This window comes from Marmota flaviventris, chromosome 1 (assembly GCF_047511675.1).
Source record: "Marmota flaviventris isolate mMarFla1 chromosome 1, mMarFla1.hap1, whole genome shotgun sequence".
Classification (NCBI taxonomy): Eukaryota; Metazoa; Chordata; class Mammalia; order Rodentia; family Sciuridae; genus Marmota; species Marmota flaviventris.
In genome coordinates, this window is record NC_092498.1 from 135,495,396 (window position 1) to 135,522,083 (window position 26,688).

The 26,688-nt window shown below is 46.1% G+C and overlaps 2 protein-coding genes across 4 annotated transcripts; one reads left to right on the forward strand and one right to left on the reverse strand.

Moving 5' to 3' along the window:
* The first annotated feature begins 39 nt into the window (after nucleotides 1–39).
* Nucleotides 40–10,020, forward strand: Eif2b1 (eukaryotic translation initiation factor 2B subunit alpha). The gene is made up of 9 exons (XM_071616120.1): nucleotides 40–156; nucleotides 928–1,029; nucleotides 2,058–2,194; nucleotides 2,284–2,400; nucleotides 4,170–4,286; nucleotides 4,845–4,909; nucleotides 6,393–6,468; nucleotides 8,420–8,545; nucleotides 9,166–10,020. The coding sequence occupies exons 1-9, from the start codon at nucleotides 144–146 to the stop codon at nucleotides 9,328–9,330; spliced, it is 918 nt and encodes a 305-aa protein (XP_071472221.1). The 5' UTR covers nucleotides 40–143; the 3' UTR covers nucleotides 9,331–10,020.
* A 349-nt stretch (nucleotides 10,021–10,369) lies between these two features.
* Nucleotides 10,370–26,200, reverse strand: Ddx55 (DEAD-box helicase 55). 3 transcript variants are annotated; one of them, XM_071616115.1, is made up of 14 exons: nucleotides 26,162–26,200; nucleotides 22,992–23,042; nucleotides 22,814–22,900; nucleotides 21,996–22,087; nucleotides 21,855–21,917; nucleotides 20,887–21,036; nucleotides 19,074–19,263; nucleotides 15,898–15,980; nucleotides 14,785–14,916; nucleotides 13,173–13,265; nucleotides 12,499–12,613; nucleotides 11,895–12,063; nucleotides 11,272–11,564; nucleotides 10,370–10,871 (listed from the first exon to the last, which is right to left on the reverse strand). In XM_071616115.1, exons 1-14 carry the CDS (start codon nucleotides 26,183–26,185, stop codon nucleotides 10,695–10,697), a joined length of 1,719 nt encoding a protein of 572 aa, XP_071472216.1. In that variant the 5' UTR covers nucleotides 26,186–26,200; the 3' UTR covers nucleotides 10,370–10,694. The 3 variants fall into 3 exon arrangements, with proteins under 3 accessions (XP_071472216.1, XP_027777141.2, XP_071472219.1); XM_027921340.2 differs by lacking the exon at nucleotides 26,162–26,200 and adding an exon at nucleotides 25,565–25,699; XM_071616118.1 differs by lacking the exons at nucleotides 14,785–14,916; nucleotides 26,162–26,200 and adding an exon at nucleotides 25,565–25,699.
* Between the last annotated feature and the right edge of the window lie 488 nt (nucleotides 26,201–26,688).

Sequence of the window (26,688 nt, forward strand, 5' to 3'; positions counted from 1 at the left end):
CTCACGGCCCCGCCCCCAAAGCGACGGAAGTGGCGTCTGGGGTGCGCCGCGCGCTGTCAGCTTCTGGCTTGGCCGGCTCAGTCGCGGGACTCGCTAGCAGCGAGCGACTCTGGGGCCCCAGCTCTCCGCGGTCCGGAGGCACCATGGACGACAGGGGTGAGTCGGGATGGGCTGGGGGGACGAGCCGCACGGAGGACCCCACCAACCTCCCAGCCAGACTGGGCTCGGGAGAGTCGCTGTCCACTCTCCGGCCGCTCGGCTGGACTTTCCTATAATCAAAATTAAATCCCCCTCGCTGCTCCCGAGTCAGGGAATGGGCCTGAGAGCGTCCCCAGACGCCCCTCCACACAGCCCCGTCCCCGGGCCTCCGAAAAAAAATGAGACCCGGACCTCGTAAAGGAGGAAGGCTTCCTGCCGCAAGGATAAGGCATCTTTGGTCTGCTCATCCTGTACGGTTATCAAGGTGTCTTATTAAGTGACAAATGAGGGCGAACTAATACAATGTTTGTCATGTAAAAAAATAAAGCGAAGTGGATTGAACTCTCCATATACATGTGTGTATGTGAGTAAACTTGAATTAGCACAGACTCTGGGGGGAGAGCAGGGGAAATTAGAAAGGTAGATGACTCTGTGATCCTCTCAACACTTAGGAAAGAGTAGGAAGGAGAATGACTTTTCATTACCTTAACAGTAGGGCTTAAAATTTATGCCTTGCATACAGACAACTATCTTAAAATAAGAAAGAGATCTTGTAACAGTAAAGTGGTGTCGTCTCTATGCCTATCAGCATTTATCATGTCCCTATAACACTCCCAAAAGAAAGTATTTTTAAAATGACTTTGCTTAAGGTCAGCAATCATAAACAAGCTCTCCAGCCTTACATCCTGCTAAGTGAATCTGATAAGTCACTTTTTTCTCCCTTCTCAGAATTAATTGAATACTTCAAATCTCAGATGAAAGAAGATCCTGACATGGCTTCAGCAGTGGCTGCCATCCGGACTTTGCTGGAGTTCCTGAAGAGAGATAAAGGTAAAGAGTGTCATTCTTGAACACTCTGGGTCTTAGGAAAGTCTTCTGAGGACTATTAGAAATGTAGAAAATGAGACATGTATATTTGTCTAGCCTTAAGCCAACTTCTTTCTTTATTTCAGGCCTTTTAACCTGGAGCTAGCCCTCAAGTTGTCATCAGAAAGGATCCTTTCCATAAATGAAATGTGCTTTGAATCAAAAATGACCATTTTTTCTCATTAACCATGCTTAAATTACAGCAGTAATTCAACTTTATACATGTTTATTGAGCTTCAGCTTTGCCCTGAGTTCTCTGCAGACACTACAGAGAACATTTCAGAATAAATTCTGTTATTAAATTAAATATCATTCATTGTGATCTATTAATTCACCGTTCTAAATGTAAGTGTCTGAGTATGGTATAACAAAGTGGTGGTAGTAATGATGATGCGGCCACCTTCTGTAAACTGAAGGGCTGGCCTACAGATGTGTTTCTACAACGACCTCCACTGGCTTCGCATCATACCTACAACAACATTCAAATCTGAGGCTGCCCTGTACTGTCACATCTTCACCTCTACTTAATTATGTTCCATGTTGTCCGCCCCTAAACTATGCTACAGCCCTGCTAGCCTCTCATTGTTTTTCATGCCAATTTTATTCCCATATTGGGGCCTTTGCATTGTTATGGTCTATGCCTGGAACTTTCTTCACTGGGTCTTTATGTGGCTGTATCCTTTATTATTCAGGTCTCAGTTTAAAATGGTCCCCATTCCAAGAGGCCATCTCTTTCCAGTAGGCACCTTGTTCATCCTTCTGTTCTTTCCTGTCTCTACTACATTCTATAATTCATTTATTTGCTTGTTTGTTGTTTGCATTCTCCACTAGGAAGCAGAGCCCTGTCTTTTTCACTGATGTATCCCTGTCATCTAGAGCAGTGTCTGGTATACAGATGAAACCAGTAAATATTCACTATATGGATGAATCACACACTAGCAAGGGACTGTGACACTCTGGGGAACATCAAATTTCTCCTTTGATCATTCCAGGGGAGACAATCCAGGGCCTGAGAGCAAATCTCACCAGCGCCATAGAAACCCTGTGTGGCGTGGACTCCTCCGTGGCAGTGTCCTCTGGTGGGGAGCTCTTCCTTCGTTTCATCAGCCTTACCTCCCTGGAGTACTCGGTAAGCCATTGACTGCCATCTCTGATTGACTGCAGATATTCTCAGCTTTACCTGGATCTTCTTTCCTCATTTTGCTCTTCTCTTCCTAGGATTACTCTAAATGTAAAAAGATCATGATTGAGCGAGGAGAGCTTTTTCTCAGGAGAATATCCCTGTCGAGAAATAAAATTGCTGATCTATGCCATACTTTCATCAAAGATGGGGCGGTGAGTAGATATCTATCACATGTGGTAACAGAGCAAGGACTTTGGAATCAGGTGATTAGGGCTAAAATCCCAGCTCTTCCACTTATTTAATGAGTAACCTTGGGCAAGTTCTTTAGTCTTCTCATCTGTTCAATAAGAACAACAATAAAGCCTTCCTCATGGGATCACTGTGAGGACTAAATGAAATGTTATGTATAGGGGCTCAGCGCTCTGCCTGGCACACACTGCTGTATAAATATTTATATATAATATATAAATATTATATATATATTTTTATATATTATATATTATACACAGTGCTGTATAAATTATTATATATAACAATATACAAATATTATAAATGCTTGTTGGTGTGAACAGGCAGAGGAAGACATTGGCATAGCATTGGTGGTTCTTAATTTAACAAGAAGTTCTTCTAAAGAAGTATTTTTATGATTGGATATATAGTTGGTTGAATCCACACAGACCAGCTCTTGTCACTGGTTAACATGAAGCATCTTCCTGGTGAAGGTTAGCACTGGGTGGAGATTTTAATCTTGTTTCAGATGCTGTGGCAGTAATGCAAGGCTGCCAGACGCGCATCAGTCAAGTGAGGAGAGACAGGAACTTCTCGTTGGGCCGGTCTCTCAGCACAGGGGTCATACTCATAAAACTTTTATGATGTCTCTCCCACCAGCATACATCTTACATCCTATTTGCCACCTAAGCCTCCACTGACCATAAAAGATTTTTACTTGCATTTCAACTCTTAAATCTTGTCCTCTTTTTTTATTATCCCTTTCCAAACCTTAGAAGTTATTAAATAAATTACATAGTAGGTGTGAGTGAAACCGTACAAAAGCCAATTCACGAACAAAGCCTTTTTGGGCCAAGTGGAGGCAGGGTTGTGCCACCTCTTGCCGAAGACTTCTCCATCCCTGCCCTAGACTTGCCATGCTTGTCAGTATTCGGCAGGCTTCCTCTGCCTGCATCACCCTTCTCTGCACTGATCTAGACTACATTTAGAACAGGGCTGCTCACATTTGAACATGCAGATGAGTCACCAAAGGTTCTTATTAAATGCAGATGCAGCAGTTCCAGGGTAGGGCCTGCGAACCTGCATTTCTAATGTGTCGAATAGGACTGACAGGAGCTAGAGAGCCATGTCTGTCGTCCTGTTTTACATGATCCTTCATGTTCTCCCTTGGAACAGGGACCACATGTAAATGTCCACAAATATCATCTGCACCACAGACGGCTTGTTTTTATCCCAGACAGTATTCATAAAATTTTCAACTAACACTATTAGCTAACACTTAATTATTAGATTTTCAGCTTCTCTGGAAAAATCAGATGTTTTGGCAATAGTGGAACCACATGACAACAGTAAGAGCTAAGGAACCTGGGTCCCCTTAGTCTTTCCACAGCCAGTGGTGCCACCTCACCCGCTGCATTGACTGATGTGATCTGCCTGGTACCTGTCTACCCAAGTGTGCAAACTATGTCTTAGAGATAGGGAGACCAACCCAGGGAACCCCATGGGCTCTCAGACCCTGTGTGGGGGCTCCACTAGGGAAACCCACACTACATTGCTCTAGCAGGAACTTTTTCAGCTTGTAGGGGGATTGAAACTCAGTGTACTCTCAAGGTCTCTTCTGATGATGGTTGACTTGTGAGGAAAGCCTACAGAGGAGCTTGGAGCGCCAGGACATAGTGCACACATCACAGTGCAGATGGTGTGGGCAGTCGCCAGGGAGCTTGCCCCTTCATGAAACCTTCTCTATCCACAGAGAATATTGACTCACGCCTACTCCAGAGTGGTCCTGAGAGTGCTTGAAGCAGCTGTGGCAGCCAAGAAGCGCTTTAGCGTGTACATTACAGAGTCACAGCCTGATCTGGCGGGGCAAGTATCTTCCCATTTGGTCACAGGTTGATCAGTCATTATGGAGCATACCAAGGACTGGAATCCATCATAGTAGGAACCAGAACATGCCCCCATTGGCCAGGCAGGCGACATGGCCTTCGAACTTGTCATTCCTGCTCCTGGAAAAACAATCATGTTGGATTTGCAGCAGGGCAGAGTATAGGCTCCAGGTTTCTATTTAAGTAGTCAAATCAGAGGAACACCAAGACTGTGTTGCTGAGAAGTTTTTATTAAGGAGTAGGTACTTCACACCCCTATCTTTTCAGAAGACAATAAAAGCAAAACTTTTTCTTTTTGCAAGAATTTCCATCTTTTCCCCAGAATACCCGAGTATATTTTTCCTGAAATACATGCTTTTTCTTAGAAAAAACAAATTATTGTTTCCTTAATCCAAAAGTCTTGGGACCTGCCCCTTAGTCCATAAGTAATAACTGAGCTTCAAGCTAGCATGATTTATCACTGTCTTAATTGACTCATCAAACATTAGCATGGGACTTTCTTGGACTTTCCCTAATTTTCTCAAAATGTCATCTTTAGTAAGAAAATGGCCAAAGCGCTCTCTCACCTCAATGTCCCAGTCACCGTGGTGCTGGATGCTGCTGTTGGGTAAGTTCCCGTCTTCTTTGGCCGTGACCACCTGGCCTGCCTTCTCTCAGGGTTGACTCTAAGCAGTGCTTTCAGATTGAAGGTTTGACTCCCATTCCTAAAGCTACACTGCGTCTTAATTAATAGCTGCTCTAAACCAGCAAGCCCATTATGAGGTCTCCGTAGCATATGCAGGAAGTAGGACTGTGGAATGTTGGTTAGTGGCGGTTGTGTTCCTAGCACTGTGAGTAGGAGCGTCTGTGCATTTCAAGAGTGACATATAAAGGTTGAATTTGATCAGCATCTTGAGTAATCCGTTCTCTTTAGCCCTAACATAGCTGTCCTTGGTGCTGTACTGGGTGCTGCTTCTCATGCAGGTGTTTCTCTCCTCAAACCAAAATCCCATTTTGCTGGACTCATCAGTGCATTTCATAAGAAAAAACAGGAGTAATAATCTCTTAGGAAACATACACTCAGTCAGATGATCAAGAAAATTACAGCCATGAGCATGCCTGTAATTCCAGCAGCTTGAGAGGCTGAGACAGGAAGATTGAGTTCAAAGCCAACCTCAGCAAAAGTGAGATGCTAAGCAACTCAGTGAGACCCTGTCTCTAAATAAGATACAAAATAGGGCTGGGGGTGTGGCTCAGTGGTTGACCCCTGAGTTCAATCCCCAGTACCAAAAAAAAAAAAAAAATTAGGGAGTGTGTTCAAGAGCACGTTTTTGAGCAACTCTACCTGTTTTGCTCATTTTAAAAGTAAACTCTGCTTGGCACAGTGGCACACAGCTACAAACCCAGAGACTTGGGAGGCTAAGGCAGGAGAATCTCCAATTCAAGGCCAGATTCAGCAACTTAGTGAGACCTGTCTCAAACTAAAAAAATTAAAAGGGCTGGGGGTGTAGCTCAGTTTTAAAGCACCCTTGGGTTCAGTCCCCAGTACCCCCCCCTCCAAAAAAAATAGGGTAAATAAATAAATTTGCTTCTTCGTACTAGAAATATTCTTAAATTGAATAATTGTTTCCAAACTCAGATTGCATTGGATTGGGTTTTTTTTTTTTTAAGAGAGAGAATTTTTTTAATATTTATTTTTTAGTTTTTGGCGGACATAACATCTTTGTTTGTATGTGGTGCTGAGGATCGAACCCGGGCCGCATGCATGCCAAGCAAGCGTGCTACCACTTGAGCCACATCTCCAGCCCTGGATTGGGTTTTTAAACGTTCTTATTTGTGTTGAAGCAGAACTGAGCGCACCATACAAATAAGGGGGAGTACTGATGCACATGCTTGTGAGCATGCATAGGGCAGTAAAGTATCCATCATTGAGGGGTGGTGGTCAGAGATTTTAATGCCTTTGGTAACAGACCTGGAAATACACCAGGGGTCCCTTTAGAGCAAAGGTAGTTGTGGGAAGAACTTGCCATGATGAAAATGGATATCAGAAAATGATGCTACCACCTAGAGCACAGAAAAGAGCATAAAAAGCTTCCGACTTCTTTCCTCAGCTACATCATGGAGAAAGTAGACCTCGTCATAGTCGGCGCTGAAGGAGTCGTTGAAAACGGAGGGATTATTAACAAGGTAGGAGAGGAGCAAGGGTTCTCCCAGTTCCTGCTCCAGACAAGGGGCTATTACTGACAGAATGCCAGAGAGCTTTATGTGTCCGTTCGTTCTATTCCAAATCTTAGCCTCAGGACTTCAGCAAGGTATCAAGTTGTCACTCCAATTTGGTTCAGATTTCCTTCCTTCCTTCCTTCCGGGCTCAGTGGTGCACACCTGTAATCAATCCCAGTGGTTTTGGAGGCTGAGGCAGGAGTGTGATCATGAGTTCAAAACCAGCCTCAGCAAAATTGAGGCACTAAGCAACTCAGTGAGACCGTCTCTAAATAAAATCCAAAATAGGGCTGGGGATGTGGCTCAGTGGTTAAGTGCCCTTGAATACCCAGTACCCCCCTCCCCACTGCCTAAAAAAGAAAACGTAGCTACAAAACTTAAGCCTGTAATATGTATTCACACATCTAACTGGAACATGAAGTTTTTGTTTTTGCTTTATTTAATCAAGCATGTTTGTGACCTCAGTATATTTCATTAGTTTCTCTATGTGTTGCTTAACTTGGAAAAGTTTCATATATATATTTTTTTCCTCAATTCAGGGGATTGAACCCAGGGACACTCTACCACTGACCTACATTCTTAGTCATTATTATCATTATTGTTGTCATTATTTATTATTTTAAATTTTGAGACAGGATCTTGCTAAAGTTACCAGGCTGGATTCAAACTTGGGAACCTTCTGCTTCAGTCTCTGGAGTCACCACCATGCCTGGCTGAAATAATTTTTAAAATTGTAGTTAAGATATATACATAGCTAGGCGTACGGTGCATGCCTATAAATCCCAGCAGCTTAAGGCAGGAGGATCTCAAGTTCAAAGCCAGTCTCAGCAAAAGTGAGGCACTAAGCAACTGAGACCCTGTCTCTAAATAAAATACAAAATAGGGCTGGGGATGGGGCTCAGTGGTTGAGTCCCCCTGAATTTAATCCCTGGTTATCTGCCCCACCCCCACCAAAAAAAATACATAAACCAAAAAAAAACTTTTGGTGGGGGGGGTGCCAGGGATTGAACCCAGGAGTACTTCATCTCTATGCTACATCCCAGCCCTTACAGTTCAGTGGCATTAAGTACATCCATATATTTTTAAATACAGTCACCATTGTCTGCTCGGAAAATTTACATTCTTCCCAAACAGAAACTGTACCCACTGAGCACCAACTTCCTGTCCCCTCCCCTCATCCCTGGCCACCTATACCATACTATCGCTGTGATCTCTGACTCATTTCACTCAGTGTGACAGTTTTCAAGGTTCACCCACACCCTAGCATGTATCAGAATCTCATTCCTTCCTCTGTTTGGTACCAGGAATTCAACCCAGGGGCACTTAACCCTGAGCCACATCCCAGTCCCCTTTATTTTGAGACAGTCTTGCTAAGTTGCTGAAGACCTAAGTTGCTGGGGCTAGTCTTGAACTTGAGATCCTCCTGCCCCAGCCTCCTGAGTCACTGGGATTATAGATGAAAGCCACCATACCTGGCTATCTACTCATTTTTCCCCACACACAAATATGGACCACTTCACAAATTTATATCTCATCCTTACTCAGGGGTTCCTATTTTAGTATATGTGCTGCCAAAGCGAGCACAATCTACTGTTTTCATGATGGACATGAGGCTATGAGCACCATTGGCTGGTGTGAATAGTGTTGCTTGTGGATATCTGTGAACAGGTATCTGAGTCCCTAAGAGTCACAAAATGGTATCGCATTGTGGTTTTCATTTGTATTTCCCTCCCCAATAACTGATGATGTTGAGCATCTTGCACTCACTTAAGGATCATTTGCATATCTTTGGAAAAACACTGTTTTTCTAAAAGGTCCTCTGATTCCAAAGTGAGATTTACATGTTCGTTTATACACTTTCCGTTGCTCCCAAGTTCCAAGTGTGCTCAGAGCTCATCCTCTGCTTTCTGACCCCCAGATTGGGAGCCACCAGATGGCCGTGTGCGCCAAGGCACAGAACAAGCCCTTCTATGTGGTTGCAGAAAGCTTCAAGTTTGTGCGGCTCTTCCCACTAAACCAGCAAGACGTCCCAGATAAATTTAAGGCAAGATTTTCCTGTCTAATCTGAAACCTTTAAAAAAACTGCAGTGCTAAGAATATTCCAGAAAGTCATCTCATTACTATTTTTGCCAATACTTGCGATAAAAAGATCAACTGGTGGTTACTGAACTTGAATGCGTCCCTTCCCCAGAACTCACACTCCATTCCAATTCCCACAGGCAGCTGTCTGTAGAGAGGCAGTGGCTAATCCCAGCTGTGGGATGCACTGTCCAGGCTCAGCTCATACCTCCATCCTTTACGAATCATGCACCTTGACCAAGTCCTTCTGCTGAGCCTCAATTCCTTCTGTAGAGTGGGATGGCACTAACTGACAGAGGAAGCCTTCGGCAGGGCTGGCTCCAGGCCGCTCTTCATAGTTACTCTAAGTAGCTGCCGTGGGAGGTCTGGAGAAGGGAGTCTAGCAGTTGTGAGGGCCCCATGGTTTATTTCTCTTGTTATGCTTTGTCCTTGGCTGGTAGGCCACTATGGTGTGGCTCACAGCAGGGGGTCTGCCCTCCCATGGCCAGAGCAGCCTCAGGACCAGCACACTGCACATGCCAAGGCCTCAGCAGCGGAGATCACTGGCTGTGCCATGCAGACTAACACAGGTTCTTCTCTCCTCAGTACAAGGCAGATACTCTGAAGTCTGCACAGACTGGACAGGACCTGAGAGAGGAGCACCCATGGGTGGACTACACCTCCCCTTCGTTAATCACCCTGCTATTCACAGACCTGGGTGTGCTCACACCCTCAGCAGTCAGTGACGAACTCATCAAGCTCTATCTATAACCACTGGTCTTCCCGGTGTCCAGTGTACCTGCCTGGGGCAGGGTGGGCAGCCTCTCAACCCCTATGAGCCAAGCCAAAAGGAATCATTCTATGGAAGACCCGTGGACTGTGGATTTAAATTACACGTCTTGGAGGATCTTTTTCACTCATGTGTTCTTGGTTCTGAAACCAAACCTAAATGAGCACCAAACCTAAATGAGCATACAGTTTCCAGAGACCTTCATTGTCCAGAAATAGCTACGTTATTGGCTGCTTCCCTGAGGGAAGACCAAGCCCACCACCCTTTCTCCTGTGCTGCTCCACACTAATTTGCCAAAAGCATCCAAGAAAGGCAGGCTGAGAAGCAGTGCCACAGCCAGACCCCTATGGTAAGGGACAGCAGCTGGCAGGACATGCACCACATGTGGAGCTCATGAGAAAGGCAAGGGACACTTGCTGGCTTGCATCTGCTCCATCCCCCTGGACAGGACCTAGCCAGTAAGTAAATACTGAAGTTACATCGCAAGGCAGGCAGGAGCAACATTTAGCAGGTATCATAAAGATACCTTCCTGCTGGAGTATTTGTAAACTTAGATTCTGAATCTGTAAAAGGTGAATTTCCTGTGAATGTGTTTGGTCCTAAACAGCTTTTTAAAAATATATTTGGGAACAAATTCAGCATTTTCAAATAAATTATATGAAAGATTTTGATACAGTGTTGCCTCAATACTGCAAGCTGACCTCAGGCTCCACACATTGGCAACAGCAAGTGAGAGGCCATCAGCCATAGCCATACAGGAAGGCACTAGACAAGGATATACTCTTTATCCAATAGAAGGAAAAACCATGTAATAATTCATTCCCAGAATATGAAGTGTTTCCTGGTCTTCAGATATTCACTAATAAAGCAGCCCTGAGAATATTAAAAAAGAAACCCCAGTACATTCACCACCTCTGCAGGTGCTCAGTGCAGGGCAAAGGATAAGAAGTGCAGGGGCCACGGGCACACAGAAAGGTCACTGCCTGGAAGTACTTAGGAACTTTAAAAATACTTTAAAGATACCAAGGTGTACTTGACTTTATTTAGGTTTTTTAAAGTTCCTAAGTACACTTCGGTATCTGTTAAAAAAAAATATTTACAAAAATAACCTTAGGGGAAAAAACGCTCTTTAGCTACAGGTGACTCACCAAAATAAACACTGACATCTATTATTTACACTCAGATTTTCTTCAAGACTAGTGTGCTCTGAGTGAAGTATTCCCAAGTGAGAAATCCCCTCATTGCTTCCCAGTCTGAAAGAATAGCTTCCAGGATGGACTCTTCTCAGTGTCCCCTGAGTGAGGGGCCACTTGTGCCCACCTGTGCTTCACCTAAGGCATTGGAATCAGCAGTCATCGTCCAAATCTGACATCTTCAAATCTGCTGTTGTGGCTCTTCTTTTGCCACTTGTCAACAACCCCTTCTCAAGTTGTTCTTCAGTAATTTTGCCTTTCTTAAACTTTTTCAAGAGCCTTGTGTCATTAAGAAGTTCCTCCATATCCTCGTCTTCGATATCAGAACCCTAAATGCAAACAAGAAACCAACAAACTTAATTCCTCAGCAACAGTGTAGTGAAACCAGCAGGCTTTTTTTTTTTTTTGGCAATGGGCGGGGGAGAGAGGCAGCACCGGAGATTGAATTTAAGAGCACTCTATTGCTGACCTCTAAAAGTTGTAATCCTTGCAAACCTCCTGCCTCAGCCTCCCAGGTTGCTAAGATCAAAGGCACACCCAGCAGTTTTTACTGTGCAACGCTGTGCTCTCACATCAGCTCCCATAAACACAACTTCCCACCCTGCTGATCAACACAGTATAGAAATGTGACAGCCTCAGACAACTCCTATGTTCTATTGTATTCAAACGTTCTGTTGTTATATTTGCTCAGAATTTTTTAATTTAACCAGTAAAAACTGTAAGCTTTACCTCTTCCCTTTTCCTTTTTTCATTCATCTTTTTCTTCCTTTCCTTTTTGGCCTTCTGCTTCGACCAAGCTTTATTTTTCATGAATTTTCTTCTCCCTTCATTTTCCATTTTCTCTTTTCTTTGTTCCTCCAGTAGTTTCTGCCTCTGCTTTTCTCTAGCTTTATCTTTAAATGGAATTGTGTCTGTATTAATGTCCACAGGCACAAAATCTGGAAATTGCTTTCCTCTCAGTTCTGGCATCTTAGGCATCCTCAGCAGGGCGAAACCTCGAGCAAGACTAGCAAAATCAAGATCTAATTAAATCAAAACACCAGCGTTAGCACACCAGAACATGGTCACCAGAACCATCAAGGAAGATTCCTCACAACACAATTTTTCTAACCAAAGCACTTAATAGATTCATGTGAATTAGAGTCACAGTAATAACTGTTTAACAAAGTAAAGAGAAATACTGAGCACCTAGTACTCAGTTGAGAAGTATCTGGTGAAGCCTAGGAACTACTCCATTTTAAACAATTGGAAAACACTAATGTACCCCATACATTGTAACAGACAAAGCAATTTCATGTGTGTAAAACCATCAAAACAGAAACACAATTATGTGAAGCAAAGATCCAACCTACCCTTCAATCTGAAGATGAGGCTGCACTCATGCTTTGCGTAGGCCTGGACACAGGACACAAAGGCTTTCATGCCCTTTTCAAACACCGCTCTGTCGGCCAGGGCCAGGGCCCTGAGCTTGGGCAGCAGGTCCACTGTGTTCTTCTGAAGTTTCATCTCCTGCAGGGGGCACTGCACAGAGACCAGTCTCACTTCCCTGGCTTACGCCACCTCAACTCCAGGGGCCCCCCTCTGAACCAGTCCAAGAATACCAACAGCAGAATAATCCATTTTAATCTGAAAGCCTGAAGTCTGAATCCAGCCCAAATATTTTCCTTGGTCTATAAAGTATTTTACATTTTCAAAAGAAAATTTGAAAATAAATTTCGCATGATTCTGCTGTGACAGGAAAGTACAGCAACACTAGCTCTGTGTCCCCAAGTCATGGCCTTGGCCTGGACAGCAGTAGCCAAGGTGAGGCCAAGGCCCCACAGCCTCAATGCCTGCCAGGCTCCGAAGTGGGCACCCTACCCATCCCTCATCTATTCCTCTGACCATATGTGGGACAAGAACTGTTGTAGCCACCCCGTTACTGGGTGTTCTATACGAAAAGAGAAGACAGCTTACTTTTTGGTTAATTGCCAGGAAATTGACGTACGACTCTTCCATGGGCAGGAGAAACACCAGGGCGCTGCCCCCATGGCCAATGCGGGCTGTGCGGCCACAGCGATGGACAAAGGCACTGTGAGGACAAAGGTGGGAGCTGAGTGGCGGTGAGCAGAACCCAGGCCCCAGCTACACACTGACACATCTGCACTGCTGCGGGGACAGCCGGACCCTATTGTCCAGCAAGAGAAAGGGGAGAACAGCTATCACACCAACACCACCATGAGTGCGTCGAGACGCCCAGGGTGAACTCCAGCACAACTCGAGTTAAACGTGTGCCTTTCTCTAGGATCATACAGGGAGCAGACTCAGAAAATTTGGGAAGCAATGAAAATTATAAAGAATAAAACAAATGATCTATAATCCTTATCATCACTTAGGAGCTTAGTTATGGATTTTTTATATATGGGAAAAATAATTGCAATTTCCACATATGGTACTTTGAATTGCTTTTCTTTTCCCCCTTAAAACAGCCTATCATGTACTTAGAAAAAAGCACACCAAAGGTTATTCACCCACTAATCTATTTTTTGCTATTTAAAATAATGTTTTGAACAAGATTGTGTTTACTTCCCCCATGTTCCTGGTCATTAAGTTCAATTCCTCATCAGAACGGTCACACTGCATCGGAGTACCTGGCGTTGCTGGGAGGGTCATACTGCAAAACCCAGTTCACTTCAGGAATGTCGATCCCCCGCGCCATCACATCAGTGCACACCAAAATCCCACTGCAACGGGAGAAAAGAGCATTCTGAGTAAGGATGTCACCATCTCTATCACCAACAGCAGAATAATCCATTGAGGTCTGCCAACCGCAATGACAACAGCAACACAGAGGTTCTGGAGGTTCCACAGAAGCAAAGATGTTTTCCCCCCAGTACTGGGACTGAATGCAAGGGCACTCTACTAATGAGCTATATCCCTAGCCCTTTTTATTTTGCCCAGGCTAGCCAGGCACAGTGGCACATGCCTGTAATCCCAGTGACCAAATTAAAATAAATAAATACTTCTTGATGGTAATATTTCATTTTTTTCTTGCTCCTAAGAATCTCCAGAACTTGACGAATTCCCAAGAAAATGGGGATTAGGAAACATAGCAATTTTTTTTTAATTAGTATATTTCCATTGAAAAACAAAACTGTGGTGGGCTAACCCTTGGCAGCCACTTCAAGAAATAAGTGATATTTTCACTCCACTTTGAAGCCAAGTCCTTGTCCAGCAGCTGCAGAGCAGAGGCAGGGTGGACTGGAATGGGGCTGGAAGCATGAGCAGTGGCCCAGTCTGAGCCTGGTGCAGATACCCACTGCACACAGCTCCAGAGCCCAGAAGACCCCGGGTACTCACAATCCCACGACCTCAACGTCCTGCTTCTCGACTAGTGGTGGGAAAACAAAGGTGGGGCAAAGCCAAATGGAGACTGCAGAGCTAACCAACAGCACTGGCACCTTTCTAAACCCTCATCTGCATAATCATGGGCTAAGAGCTTGGCCCAATGGCTACATAAACCCCCAGAGCAGCACACTCAGGCAGCAACCTGCTAGTGGGTCCCTCTGACCCTGCCGGAGTTGTTTCTATTCTTGAATAAATCCTGCTCCTTTTACTTTCCCCTTCCACTGTCTGTCAATTTCTGTCTTTAGATATCCAGAAAGAATCTGGCAGTGAGCTGCTGGGGTCTACTGCAACCCTAGAGGGCAGAGCCCACCATAAGAGGTGCAACACATTTACGCAGACCCCACATGCCAGCAGAAGTGGAGAAACACCAGTTTCAACCTTGCCCTTAAGACTACTTTAAGGAAGCCATGCAGTGCTTAAGAAAAACGGAAACAAGCTAAGCTCATCAGGAAAGCATGAGGTCCCTGCTGTATGGCCATCATGTTGACAACCTACAGGCAGCTTCTGTCCCAACAAGCCTACTCTGCCCTGCTCTGCCATATTCACCCAGTAGATAAACAGTTGTCAAAACTTCTCTGAGCCAGGCACCAGCAAATTCAGGAACAAACATGAAATACAAGGGTACAAGCAGGCAGGGAAGTTCAACGACTAAACCAGGGACCCCAGTGAAGTACACAGGGAATTGGGGCAGGAATGGGGCGCTGAGTATTTCTATGGAGATACCATAAGTGGGTATGAGATGGAAGAGGGCTCCAGGCAGGGAAAGTTTCTGAGATAAAGAGAGAAAAGGTGAGAGTGGGACCTTAAAAAGGTATAGAGGTTGGAGACCTAATACTGCTAATGAAGCCATCCCACCCCCGCAACTTGCGGAACTCCATGAAGATCTTGTTGCGCTTGTGTTTCATCTTTCCATGAATGCACATTATCTTCACGTTCTTCACAAGGGCCTCCAGAGCCTTGCCATAGTATTCCACACAGGCGCAGGTGCTATGAGGCGGAAAAGAGGGCTTAGGGCTATGCCCCTCTTGGTCCTCCTAAAATGGGGACGGGAGTGGTGAGCAACAGGCACGAGGGGAAGACTGGTGGCACGCCCTCTTTGGGAGGATGGATGGAGGACTAGCACCCACCACTGAGCTCCAGAGTGGAAATCCCCTGTCAATGAAAAGCATTAGACACGAGCCAAAACTCTGAGGGTCTTGCCCACTGTCAAAGATATTCAACCAAAGGGGTCCCCCAGTCCCTGAAAGAGGCTTAACTGAATGAAGTACCCATCCAGGACAAAAACAAGGACAGAAGACATAAATAGGCAAGATTCAAAATGTTCTTATTCTTGGAGAACTGCTCCTTCCTCAATAAGCCAAGTTTGATCAAACAGATCCTCCCTCCCAGATAGTCTCGATTTGGGGCTGAATCAGCTGAGGAATGTACACAATGTTCCTATCCTGCTCTGGGATAACAGGACAAAACCCACCATGACAGATGGGTACCTGCCCAAGCCATTCCCAACCACTTCTTTCCTCACCTGCCTCTACTACAAAGCCAAAGTCAGCCAGGGCAGAGGAGTTTCTGAGAAAGCTTTCTGCTTATCTGATAGAAAAGTTATATCTGATATAACCAACGTTGCCACTCCACCCCATATTTCCCCCGTACCTGCCTTCAGTGCAGACACAACAGGGATTACAGAAGCTAAAGGTGATATTCAGGAGGGAAAGGCCAAGACAATCACAGACTCACTAACCCTGACACTGCCGAGACATTTAAAAGTCAGAAACTACCCATCTGTGCACCTGCTTCTACAGAAAAATAACCCTCCCATTAGAGCCTCAGAAGTTGGGCTTTCAATTATTTCAGCCTAGCACACCCCGAGAACAGAATTCATCCTAGACAGAATTCAGGACCCAAGGATCACCTATACCAGCATATTTTAGGTGCAGCTGAATCCCTCTCAACTAGAACCCGAAGGGTTACCTGAAGAAGACCAGATGTTTCTCCTGTTTATGATTTCGAAGAAAATGCACTAACTGATTAAATTTCTCATCTGCCTTACACACCTGTAAAATACAAGGAAAAATAAAATAAAAACCTATTTTAAAAAGAATATATATATATATATATATATATATATATATATATATATATATATATGGCAGTACTGAGATGGAACCCAGCACTCTATCACTGAACTACTTCCCCAGCCCTTTTATTTATTTATTTATTTTTGGTGCCAAGGATTCAACCCAGGGGCATTTAACCACGGAGCCACATTTCCAGCACATTTTTATATTTTATTAGAGACAGCGTCTTGATGAATTGCTTAAGGCCTTTCTAAGTTGTTGAGGCTGGATTTGAACTTGCAATCCTCTGACCTCAGCATCCGGAGTTGCTGGGATTATGGGTGTGCACCACTGCGCCCAGCTATCTTTTATTTTGAGATAGGGTCTTGCTAAGTTGCCCAGACTAGCCTTGGAGTTGTCCTCCAGAAAACCAGCCTTAAGTTTTAAGGGTTACAATTTCCTCCAGAATCAGAGACTGAAGTCAGAAGATTAATCAGTCTACCTAGCTCAGAAATGTTAACATGTGCTGCTGCTATAAACATCTTTTTTGGTGCTGGGGAATTGAACCCAGGGGCACCTAACCACTAAGCCATATTCCCAGCCCCTCCCTCCTTCCCTCCCTCCCTCTCTTTCTTTCTTGAGACAGGGTCTCATTAAGTTGCTTAGGGCCTCACTAAGTTGCAGAGGCTGGCTTTGAACTTGCAATCCTCTTGCCTTAGCCTCCTGAGCCACTGGGATTACAGGTGCATGCAATCACACCCAGCTATAAACATCATTTTTAAGTCACAAAATCATAAAACTGAGAGAAATGTTGTTGGGCAGGCCTATAATGACTATAGTTAGGCTTCCTTACCTAGGCTTCTTGCAAGCTATGCTATGCTTTAGTATGCAGCCAGGGCAGGGAACTGGCTATGTTAGGGTTTCAAGGCCAGAAACATGCGGGGCATATAGACTCAAGGTCATAAACATGAACTTGTGAGCACATGCCCCCTTATGTAACCTATTGGCAGTGTGCCTTCTCTGTTTGGCTTGCTTATACAAAGGGCCTATGAAAAAGACTCAGGGCTAAATAGGGGTAAATAAGGGGCAACAAAAGGGAACTAGCTGGGGGCTGAAGCTAAAGCTGGAGGCTGTGGCCACCTCTGAATACGACACATCTTCTATCCTAACTGCATCTTGCATCTTCTTCCACCTGTTGAATCCCACACTTCATTTCCTGGGTCTGAGCCCCGCACAACAAATGTCATCTAACACAACTGTTCCCAAATCCCAACAAATGGACAGGGAGCATGCTGGCTTCCACACCAACTCTCAGAGACACCATTAACACGATTCTGGGGCAGCAAGCACATTCTGCCTCAGCAGGTCTGGGATGGACAAGTAAGACACACTACCCACAAGCTCCCTGGGGTCAGAGGCCAGGTACAGAAGTCACTGCTCTCAGCTGGACACAGCTTTCCAGAAAGCAACGTGCATGATTACTGGAAGGACTTCCATGCAGACAGACCCCACAGTCTCTCCTAACAACCAGCCAGATGTTCTATCCAAGCCCCTCACTGGAGACATTAAATTGACAGGAACACATCTCCCTGATTTTCAGAAAAACTTAAAAATCTCAGTTTGGACCCTCCTCTCAATGCACCTGAACATCTCTAAATACCATCTAATAAATGCAAAGAAGTAGAAAGCAACAGTGCATACAGTGGGTATTCACAGCCATAACACTAGTATTTACTATGTCCTAAGCAATCCAAAACCCCTCTTTGTGAATGAATCAATCCTCAACAGCCCAGCAATGGGGACTCCCAAAGCACCACTGTACATGTGATGACCTGGTAAGTGCACTCAAGGACTTAGTGACGAAGGTGTGACCGGCACCAGGGCAGCCTACTCTAGTACCAGGTTCCACATACTGCATCCTGTACTGAGTCCTTCCCACCCCATGAAGAGCCAGCATTCCACCTCAACCAGCCTCGACAGAAACACAGCAGCAGGACCACCCACCTCAGAGAAGCCTGTCTAACTTCAGCAGCACTCCAGGCAGCGGCGCCCTGGGCAGTGCCTGATGTGCAAGCTCCTTCTACAGGTCATCTGTCATCTGCCCACGGGTCAACCAGCCAGGACGGCCACACCCACCTACCCCTCCACAGCAACTGGAACCCTTTGGTTTTGAAACCAACCCTTCTTTGAACAGCAACTGTGATTAGTGCCAAAGTGTTCTTCTGGGCCGAAAAGAAAAGTCTCGTCTCCAGGTGGACGGTCTGATGTACCCCATAAGCAGAGACAAGGTCCTGAGGGTCCTCCAGCTCCCAGTGCTACTTCCCTGGCTGCCAGTGCTTTCAGAGCCCCTGTGGCCCATCCCAGCAATGGGAGAGAACAGAACCTGAGAGGGTCCAGGTGGCCACAGTACTGAATAATCCAGGTTCCCAAAGTCTGTCCACTGCCTTGCAGAGATAGCCTAGAAAACAACAACTAGGACTGACACCTACAAATCCAGCCGGAATCAGACGCAGGTCAGAATTGCAGAACCTTCAGGCTTGGAACAGAACATTTAGGTAACAAATCTCCTATAGCCTGTCACCTGATTTTCTGTTTTGCCAGCACATCCAGCTGTGCCCTTTCACAACACAGGCTTATGCTACTGGCCCGGAGCTACAGTGCTGAACCATGAGTCCCCGGCACATCGCAAACCAATGTGATAAAAACAGCTGGTACTTGGGGAGGGAAGTTCAGAGGCACTGCCGTTGGGATTCCAAGTGTGCCACAGGGTCTTTTTCTTTTTTTGGGAGGGGTGATTGGGTACTGGAGATTGAACCCAGGGGTACTCTACCCCTGAGCCACATCCCAAGTGCTTTTTTTTTTTTTTTTTTTAATTTTAAGACAGCATCTCACTAAGTTGCTGAGTCTGGCCTCCAGCTAGTGATACTCCTGCCTCAGCCTCCTGATTCACTGAATTACAAGCCTGAGTCACTGCACCTGGCTCGCAGAGTCTCATTTTACACATTTACTTTCCCTGTGACCCTCAAGCACATTCCTAGAACACCACCATCATTCTGAATCCCAGGCTGGAGAAGACAAGCCAGTGCTCACCATGTAGTAGTTCTCCAGGCGGGAGGGGGTCTTCTGGGTGCTGCTGGCCGCCACACCCTTCTCCTTCACTGAGATGCGGACAGGGTTCCGGAGGCCTGCTCTCACCAAGTTCTCCACTTCCTGTGTCTGTGTGGCAGAGAAAAGGCCCGTCCTCCTCTGCTTTGGCAAAAACTCCAGAATGGTGTTTATGCTGAAAAAAAAAAAAAGAGATCTTACAGTTACTCCATCACTAAGCAGCAGTGAACAGGTGTGTTTGAAGACTGGACAAGGGGCCGGGGCTGTGGCTCAGTACTAGAGTACTTGCCTAGCATGTGTGAGGCACTGGGTTCGATCCTCAGCACCACATACAAACAAAATAAAAGTACTGTGTCTAGGGGCTGGGGATGTGGCTCAAGCGGTAGCGCGCTCGCCTGCCATGCGTGCGGCCTGGGTTCGATCCTCAGCACCACATACAAATAAAGATGTTGTGTCTGCCGAAGACTAAAAAATAAATATTAAAAAAAAAAAAAAAAAGTACTGTGTCTACTTACAACTAAAAATATATATATATAAAATATATACATATATATATAAGTTAAAAATAAAAATATAAAAAGATTGGACAAGAAGCCATCCAAATATCTACAACTGATATTACTGAAATCTGAGATTATGAGTGATGTTTATTTATACTTTGTGGGAGCCAACCTTGTACATGACTGAGTTAACTCCCCTGCTGGGCGATGTGGTGTCAGGCACCCATGCTGCTAGACTGACTGCCCCACTCTTCTAGGGTTCAAGTGACTGTCTTTGTGCCTGGGCATGGCTTCCTACAGGCCCATGGGGAGCTATGCTCACCTGTTCCATTATAATATAATCCCTTGCCCTGTTTAGGATAGAATGTTCCATTGAAGTGCCTTGTGTGTGTCCCCTTCTCTTACTGTGCCCTTGGGTGTGGCCTACCTAGATGTCAGTCAACCTGCTGACAGCAGACATCATGAAGACAGACTCAGCCCCCTGAAACCCGACCTCTTACCTCATTTGAATAGATTCTCCTCAATAAAAGAGGTCAGCGCGTGCTCTCTCTCTCTTCCTGCGGACCCTTAAGGTCAGAGGAGCCATCACAGCGACTCCAAAGAAAAAGGTATTTGTGTGTCGTTTGGTTATTTTGTGCAGCCCAATCAGCCCAGTTTTCCTGGAGTGACCCTTGAGCCTTTTAGTTGCGAACAGAAACCCAGCAATACTTTCATTTTTCCAAGGCTTCTCAATGTAATCATAAATGACACTTTTATACTTGGATGCCAACTAATAATGTGAAATTAGGACAAAATTTTTGAACCTAACACTGTACCATGGACTTTATATAGGTGAACTGTATGCTATGTGAATTATGTTCCCTAAAAAATCTGGGTTTGCTTGCTGGTTTGGTTTTGGTGCTGAGGATTGAACACGGTGGCTCTCTACCACTGAGCTATACCAGTAGCCCTTTAAACTTTCTATTTTGAGACAGGGTCTCACTGAGTTGCCCAGGCTGGCCTCAAATTTGCAATCTTCCTGCCTCAGGGATTACAGGCATGTGCCCCTCACAAGCCAAAGTCTGTTTATTAAACAAAAACCTAAGGAAATCATGGGGGAAAATGCATTTTAAGATCAAAGATAAAAGAAATGAAATTAAATTGAGTGACAGAATCTGAAGGATAACCCACCTCATAATTTGAAACATCAATGAGGCTAGTAAACAAACAGTCATGAAGTGATGAAGGTGTTTCATTTGGCTCTCCTCTTTCAGTTATCACTCACACCGCCAAACTCAAAGAAGTCCAAAATGGGGTACCTTGCTTCAAATCCCATGTCCAGAAGTCTGTCTGCCTCATCCAGCACCAGGACATCCAGGGACTTCACACAGCTGACAAGGTCCAAGCCCTCACTCTTCCTCCGGAACATGTCCTCCAGGCGACCTGGAGTCGCCACTATGATATTTCCCCTTAGAAAGAAAGTCAGTATTTACCACACACTCTGGCCCTTGGAAATATCAGAGATGGTTCCCAAAATACCAAGTTCCACATCACCAAAGTCACATAACCTCCATTAAGAAAAGTGGCCAGGGAAAGAACAGCACGAACTCCCTGGCTGTGTGGTATATCACTGGTGTACAACCACAACCGCATCACTTGCCACCATCTGTCCTGCTCTCACACCAAAACAGCAGCTGAGCCACCGTCAAATACTGAAGGTCCACATGTCCCAGAGAGAAAGGGTTTGCTGGCGTCTAATCTCACCAAGTGAGGGAGCATGCAAAGCCCCACGAACTCAATTTTTTTTTTTTTTTTTTTATGGACACAGTATCTTTATTTATTTATTTTTATGTGGTGCTGAGGATCAAACCCAGTGCCTCACATGTGCGAGACAAACGCTCTACCACTGAGCTACAGCCCCAGTCCCTACGAACTCAACTGTTAAGAGAATCTGACTGGGCCAGCCGAGGCCCCAGAATGACTGACCTGCAAGAAGTCTCTTCCACAATGTGGATTATATGCCAACAAAGGTAAAGAACCAGGGGAACACACACATCTGGAATTCCATCTTAAGACCCAAAACTGGCACTGCTGGGCCAAGAGTCCTTCAGATCACAATCAGCTGAGTCTGGGTATGGCCCAGGCCAACCAGGTGGCTTACATCCTCCCTGACCTGAGGAGCCTGCCTGCAGAAGCACCTCTGGACTCTCCATCAGGCCTCAGCCATGCAAGATGCCTCCGGGGCAGTGCCAAGGGCAACGGAAAGGAGCAGAAGCAACAAGCTCACCCTTGTTGCCTGAACCTCTCGACATCTTCTCCAGGGTTCCTGCCTCCAATCCAAAGAATCTGGCTGAAAAAGGAAATAGGTCTTTGAGCAATTCAAGCAAAACAACAGTCTATGGTGACAGGGACACTGCATCCAATTTACCTGAACTGTGGGAAGTGCTTCGTGAAATGCGACAGGACCTCATCGATTTGAATGGCCAGCTCTCGAGTTGGGGTGATGATTATGGCTCCCACCTACCCATGTGGAGGGGAGGAGCATGGTTAGCATTACCCAGGGCCCCAGAGCACCCACTATTCAAGGGGACAATTCTCAGGGGAACAGCACATCCTGGACTCCCGGCAGCCTCAGACCATGGCATGTCCACTGCTCTGAATCACAGTTATTTGTCATTACCGTGAGCATTGAACCACTGCTTCTAGGGGAATGTAGTCAGGGTCTTGCCAAGCTCTGGGCACATTTTCACCAACCAAATCAATGCGCAACTTCACTGTATACAGGCTTCTGTTTAAAAACACCGTATTAAATAAATATCGCTGACTTACTCACACTGAACTCACGGCTCTACAACTCATCTACCACAGACCTCTGCATGTCACGGCCTCCTTATACTCAGAACACTCATGGCACCACAGCACTACACTACAGGCAATTAAACAGCAAAATCACCCCAAAAAAGCACAAAAACGTGCAAACATGTGACACTAAACAGACCACAAAAGTAATACTTCTCCACAGCATGAGGGCTGAAATTCAAAGAATTCTATGAATGACCATGAAAGCACCCAAGCATCAATTTTGGGGTCATACGTTTTAACAAGCAGACAAATTCAAAACAACAATGGGATAATGAGGGTCAGCTACCTTTAATCTTCTCAAGCTTCTGACCAGCTTCTTATTCAGCTGTAATAATTATTCAGTCTGGTAACCAAGTGGCAATAAATCCCATTAGCTCTCCTCACCTGACTCTTTTTTAACTTCTCTTCCCTTCTCAGAAGAATTTCCAGGATGGGGATGACAAAGGCCAGCGTTTTGCCACTACCTGTGACCTGCAAAGGAGGACAAGCTTTGTGCTGCTTTTCCACACAGTGCACTTGAAGAGAACAACGAGGACAGGCTCTATCTGCAGGAGGAACTTACCGCTTCTGCAGCGACGTCTTTATTTCTCATGAACAGAGGGATGGTTGCAGACTGAGGAGAGAGATTGCAAAGTGTAGTTAAAGAATGCCGTGAACTCGCTGGTGAGGCCCTGGGAGCACACTAGGGGGCTAAGGTTGCAGTGGACCCTGGAGGGCTTAACTCAAACGGGGCAATGATATCTGCATAGACATGTGATAGGAGTCCTGGATTCGAGCCCTCTTTTTTCCCTCCTTGGGCCAGAAAGGGGTTAAAAACTTTGCGTCTTCAGGCATCTCCCAGCTCTGGTGTCCGGGTTAGAACAGGGATTCAAATAAGCCCCCAGTTTAAATACCAGAAGCTCCTCGAGTTTTACCAAAAGCTTGGCCCTGTAGCTTCAGCAACCAAAGCAGCTAAATCTGAAGCAGACACAAGTCTTGGTCCTAAGGTCACCTCCTCCAGGACTCCACTCCTGGTCTCCAGAGCATGGGCTCAGCCCTACCACAGCATGTGTCATACCATTCCAACTACTTCTACACAGGGCTTGTCAACCTGCAAGGTTTCTGTCCTCCCTCCCCCAAGGAACATTTAGCAATGCTGGCGACATTTTCAATTGTCAAACCCAGGGTGAAGGTCTTGCTACTGGCATTTGGCAGGCAGATTCCAAGGATGTTAATATATCCTAGGATACCCCAGACAGCCCTCACAACAATGCATTTTCCAGATCAAATGTCAGAAGTATCAAGGCTGCAGAGCCTGCTCTAGACCACTGTCGTCCGATACAAATATAATAAGAACCACATACATGATTTTGAATTTCCTATTTCTACATTAAGTAAAAAGAAACAGGTGGAATAAATTTAAATAATTTACTTAACTATATATTCAACCATTGTCGCTTCAATCTTTAGTCGTTACTACAAAATTAAAGATATTTCCCATTCTTTTTTCGGATTAAGTCTGTTATTTCAACAGAGCACATCTCAGTTGGGACTAAGTGCTCAAAAGCCACTAGGGGGCTGAGGTTGTGGCTCAGTGGTAGAGCGCTTGCCTAGCATATGTGAGGCACTGGGTTCAATTCTAGCACCGCATATAAACAAAAAAATAAAGGTCCATTGACAACTAAAAAAAAAAAAAAGCCACTAGGGCAGGAATGGACAACTCTAGGTGAGGAGTTCCAACTGGGACTGGGTCTTGTTTGTGCTACACTGCACAACATGGCACCCAGCTCTGCCTGCTCTGACATCCTTCCTGGTGGTTTTAGGCACAAATTCAACATTTTAAACAGAAACCTCTTGATTTTTCCCTCTGAACCTGTTAACCCCCAGCCCCAGCCTTCCTCATATTGGCAAATGGAACATCCACCCAGCTACAGAAACCTCAGGATCCTTCCAGAGTCTGCTCCTTCATAACCCCCACATTCAGCCCCTCAGCAATCTCAATGCCACCCTGAATTTTGACTTCTCCCTGTTCACTGCTTCCATTCTACTCCATGCCTCCATTCCTCACAGTCAACGGCCTCCTGAGGGACCTCCCTGCTTCTTCATCCTTTACACAGCTTCCCAGACACGATGGCTTCTCACTGCATTTAGAATACAATCCCAGCAGCTGGGTGCTGTGGTGCACCCAAGTTTAAGGCCACACTGAGCAACTTAATGAGAACCTGTTTTAAGTTTAAAAAAATAAATAAATAAAAAGGGCTGAGAGATGTAGCTCAGTGGTAAAGTGCCACTTAGTTTAAACCCCAGAACCAAAATAAATAAATAAATAAATTAAAGCCCCTGCTCTGCTCATCACGACTGGAACTACTCAGCTGCAAATCTCTCTGTTGCTCAAAGCTCATTTCCAGCCAGCCCCGGAGCAGTCGCACTGGCATTTCTCTCTGCTGCAATAAGCTGCCCCCAAACACCTCCAGCCAGCCCCTTCTCAATCATTCAGCTCTCAGCTCCTGACACCTCAAACAGGCGTTCTCTAACACCCTGTTCTTGTCCCTGCTCCTATCACACCAGTCTGTTAGAGTTCCTTCCTAACACAGGAGCAGCTGAAATATCTCACCCCCCTTACTTCTTTCTCTAGCTCCTGCATTAAGAATAGGTACCAAAGCTGCAATATCCCCAGAGCCTAGAAAAGTACCGGATACGCGGCAGGTCCTCAATAAATATTGCTTGAATAAAGAAAGACATTGTGCAGTACGGTGCACTTTTCCCACAGTAACAACAGGGAACCTTCACTGACTCCCATAATGGACCCATGCTGTGTTTATTTAATACCCACAACCCTATAAGCCAGGTCATGTTACCTCCGTCATTCAGAGAAGGAAAATGAAGCAGAAAGGTGAAGTTTCTGTCCGAGGTCTCACAGCTAGAGCGGAAGGGTCAGGATAGAAACCAGGCCCTAAGCCCCAGTAGCCCAGGGCGGAGGCCAAGACCACCGTGGCTGCCTGATCCACCGCTTCGCATCGCCGACACCGCCCGAGACGAGGCAAAAGCAGCGGCTCGGGGCGGACAACCCAGCGCGAGCGGAGTGGCCCTAGCGGCTGGTCGGCGCGGGTGCCCGCCGCGCCACCGGCCTCCTCCCACCCGACCCAGGACGGATACCTGCACCGGCGTCATGGACGAGAAACCCAGCTCCCGCAGCGCACCCAGCACCCGCGGGTGCAGGGGCACGGGCAGGGACCCCCAGGAGCCCTCCGTCACGTGCTCCATAGCGCTCCGCAGCCCTCCCGCCGGGAACGCCCCTGCGCCGGCGAGCACTTCCGCTTCCGGCGGCAGGCTCCGCCTCCGGAGAGGAGAGAGCGGGACCCAGAGCGCGGCCGGTTCCGAGCTTCGCCGCGCTCCGCGCACCGAGCGGGTTCCGCTGCGCGAGAGGCTCTGCGCGGCTCCCAGCTCCCTCCGCCAGCGGGAGGCAGGTGGCCGCACGACGCTGCGTGCAGCCGTGGCGGTGGCAGGCCCGACGCAGGTAGACTCCAGCCGGTTCGCCTAGAAGTGGCGGCCAGAGCCCTAATCTGGAGCTCCGTCTCCCAGGGCCGGGCTCCCCGCCGCCTGCGTGGCTCATTGTCCCCGTTCACCTTCCTTCCGCGAGCTGGGCTCCGAGCACGAGTCCCCTCCTGCCCTCTTCCCTTGGGAACTCGTATTCTGATTACCGAAACCTCTACCCGGCTTTATTCCGCTCCGCAGTGTTCACCCTTAACGCACCATCCACGCACTCCGTTCGTTCATCTCCCGAGAGGTGAGGGTCTTCTACATCTCTTCCATCTGCGGCAGGCGGTCAGACCCGTGGGATGAACAAGCGACGCGCAGACTCCAGCCATCCCAAACTAAGTTGAGATAAAAGCCTGGAGCAACGTTCTCTGAAATGAGCCTAGACCCAAGACAACCCTAACAACCGGTTCAAACTTGGTCAGACAGCACTCACAGCCGGGGCACAGGGTAATCGCAATGCACTGTTTGCCTTTTGCCCTCGTATAGTTTTCTGATCTTGGGACCTTTTCCAAGCCTGTTCTCTAATTTCCAAAATTATTTTACCCAAGGTAATGGCAGTTTTAAGACATAAATAGGACAGGCCATGTAAGGAAAGCACTTAGCACCAAGCCAGGACATTACATAGTACTTTATAAAGGAAGTTTCTAACGACAGAATCCTGATTCCACCTTCTATTTATATGGAGCTTTGGGCAAATCATCTATTCTTTCAAACCTATTTCCACATCCATAGTTAACAAC

Bases quoted from the DNA above. Each gene is read 5' to 3' on its own strand.
- Ddx55 (XM_027921340.2), bottom strand. From the start codon at position 25,672: ATGGAGCACGTGACGGAGGGCTCCTGGGGGTCCCTGCCCGTGCCCCTG. The intron at 23,043-25,564 runs GTATCCGTCCTG...CTCTCTCCTCAG, and splicing joins CGTCCATGACGCCGGTGCAG to TCTGCAACCATCCCTCTGTT. The intron at 12,064-12,498 runs GTAAGCTGTCTT...GTCTCTGTGCAG, and splicing joins TCCTGGCAATTAACCAAAAA to TGCCCCCTGCAGGAGATGAA.
- Eif2b1 (XM_071616120.1), top strand. The intron at 2,195-2,283 runs GTAAGCCATTGA...TTCTCTTCCTAG, and splicing joins TTACCTCCCTGGAGTACTCG to GATTACTCTAAATGTAAAAA. The intron at 2,401-4,169 runs GTGAGTAGATAT...CTCTATCCACAG, and splicing joins CTTTCATCAAAGATGGGGCG to AGAATATTGACTCACGCCTA.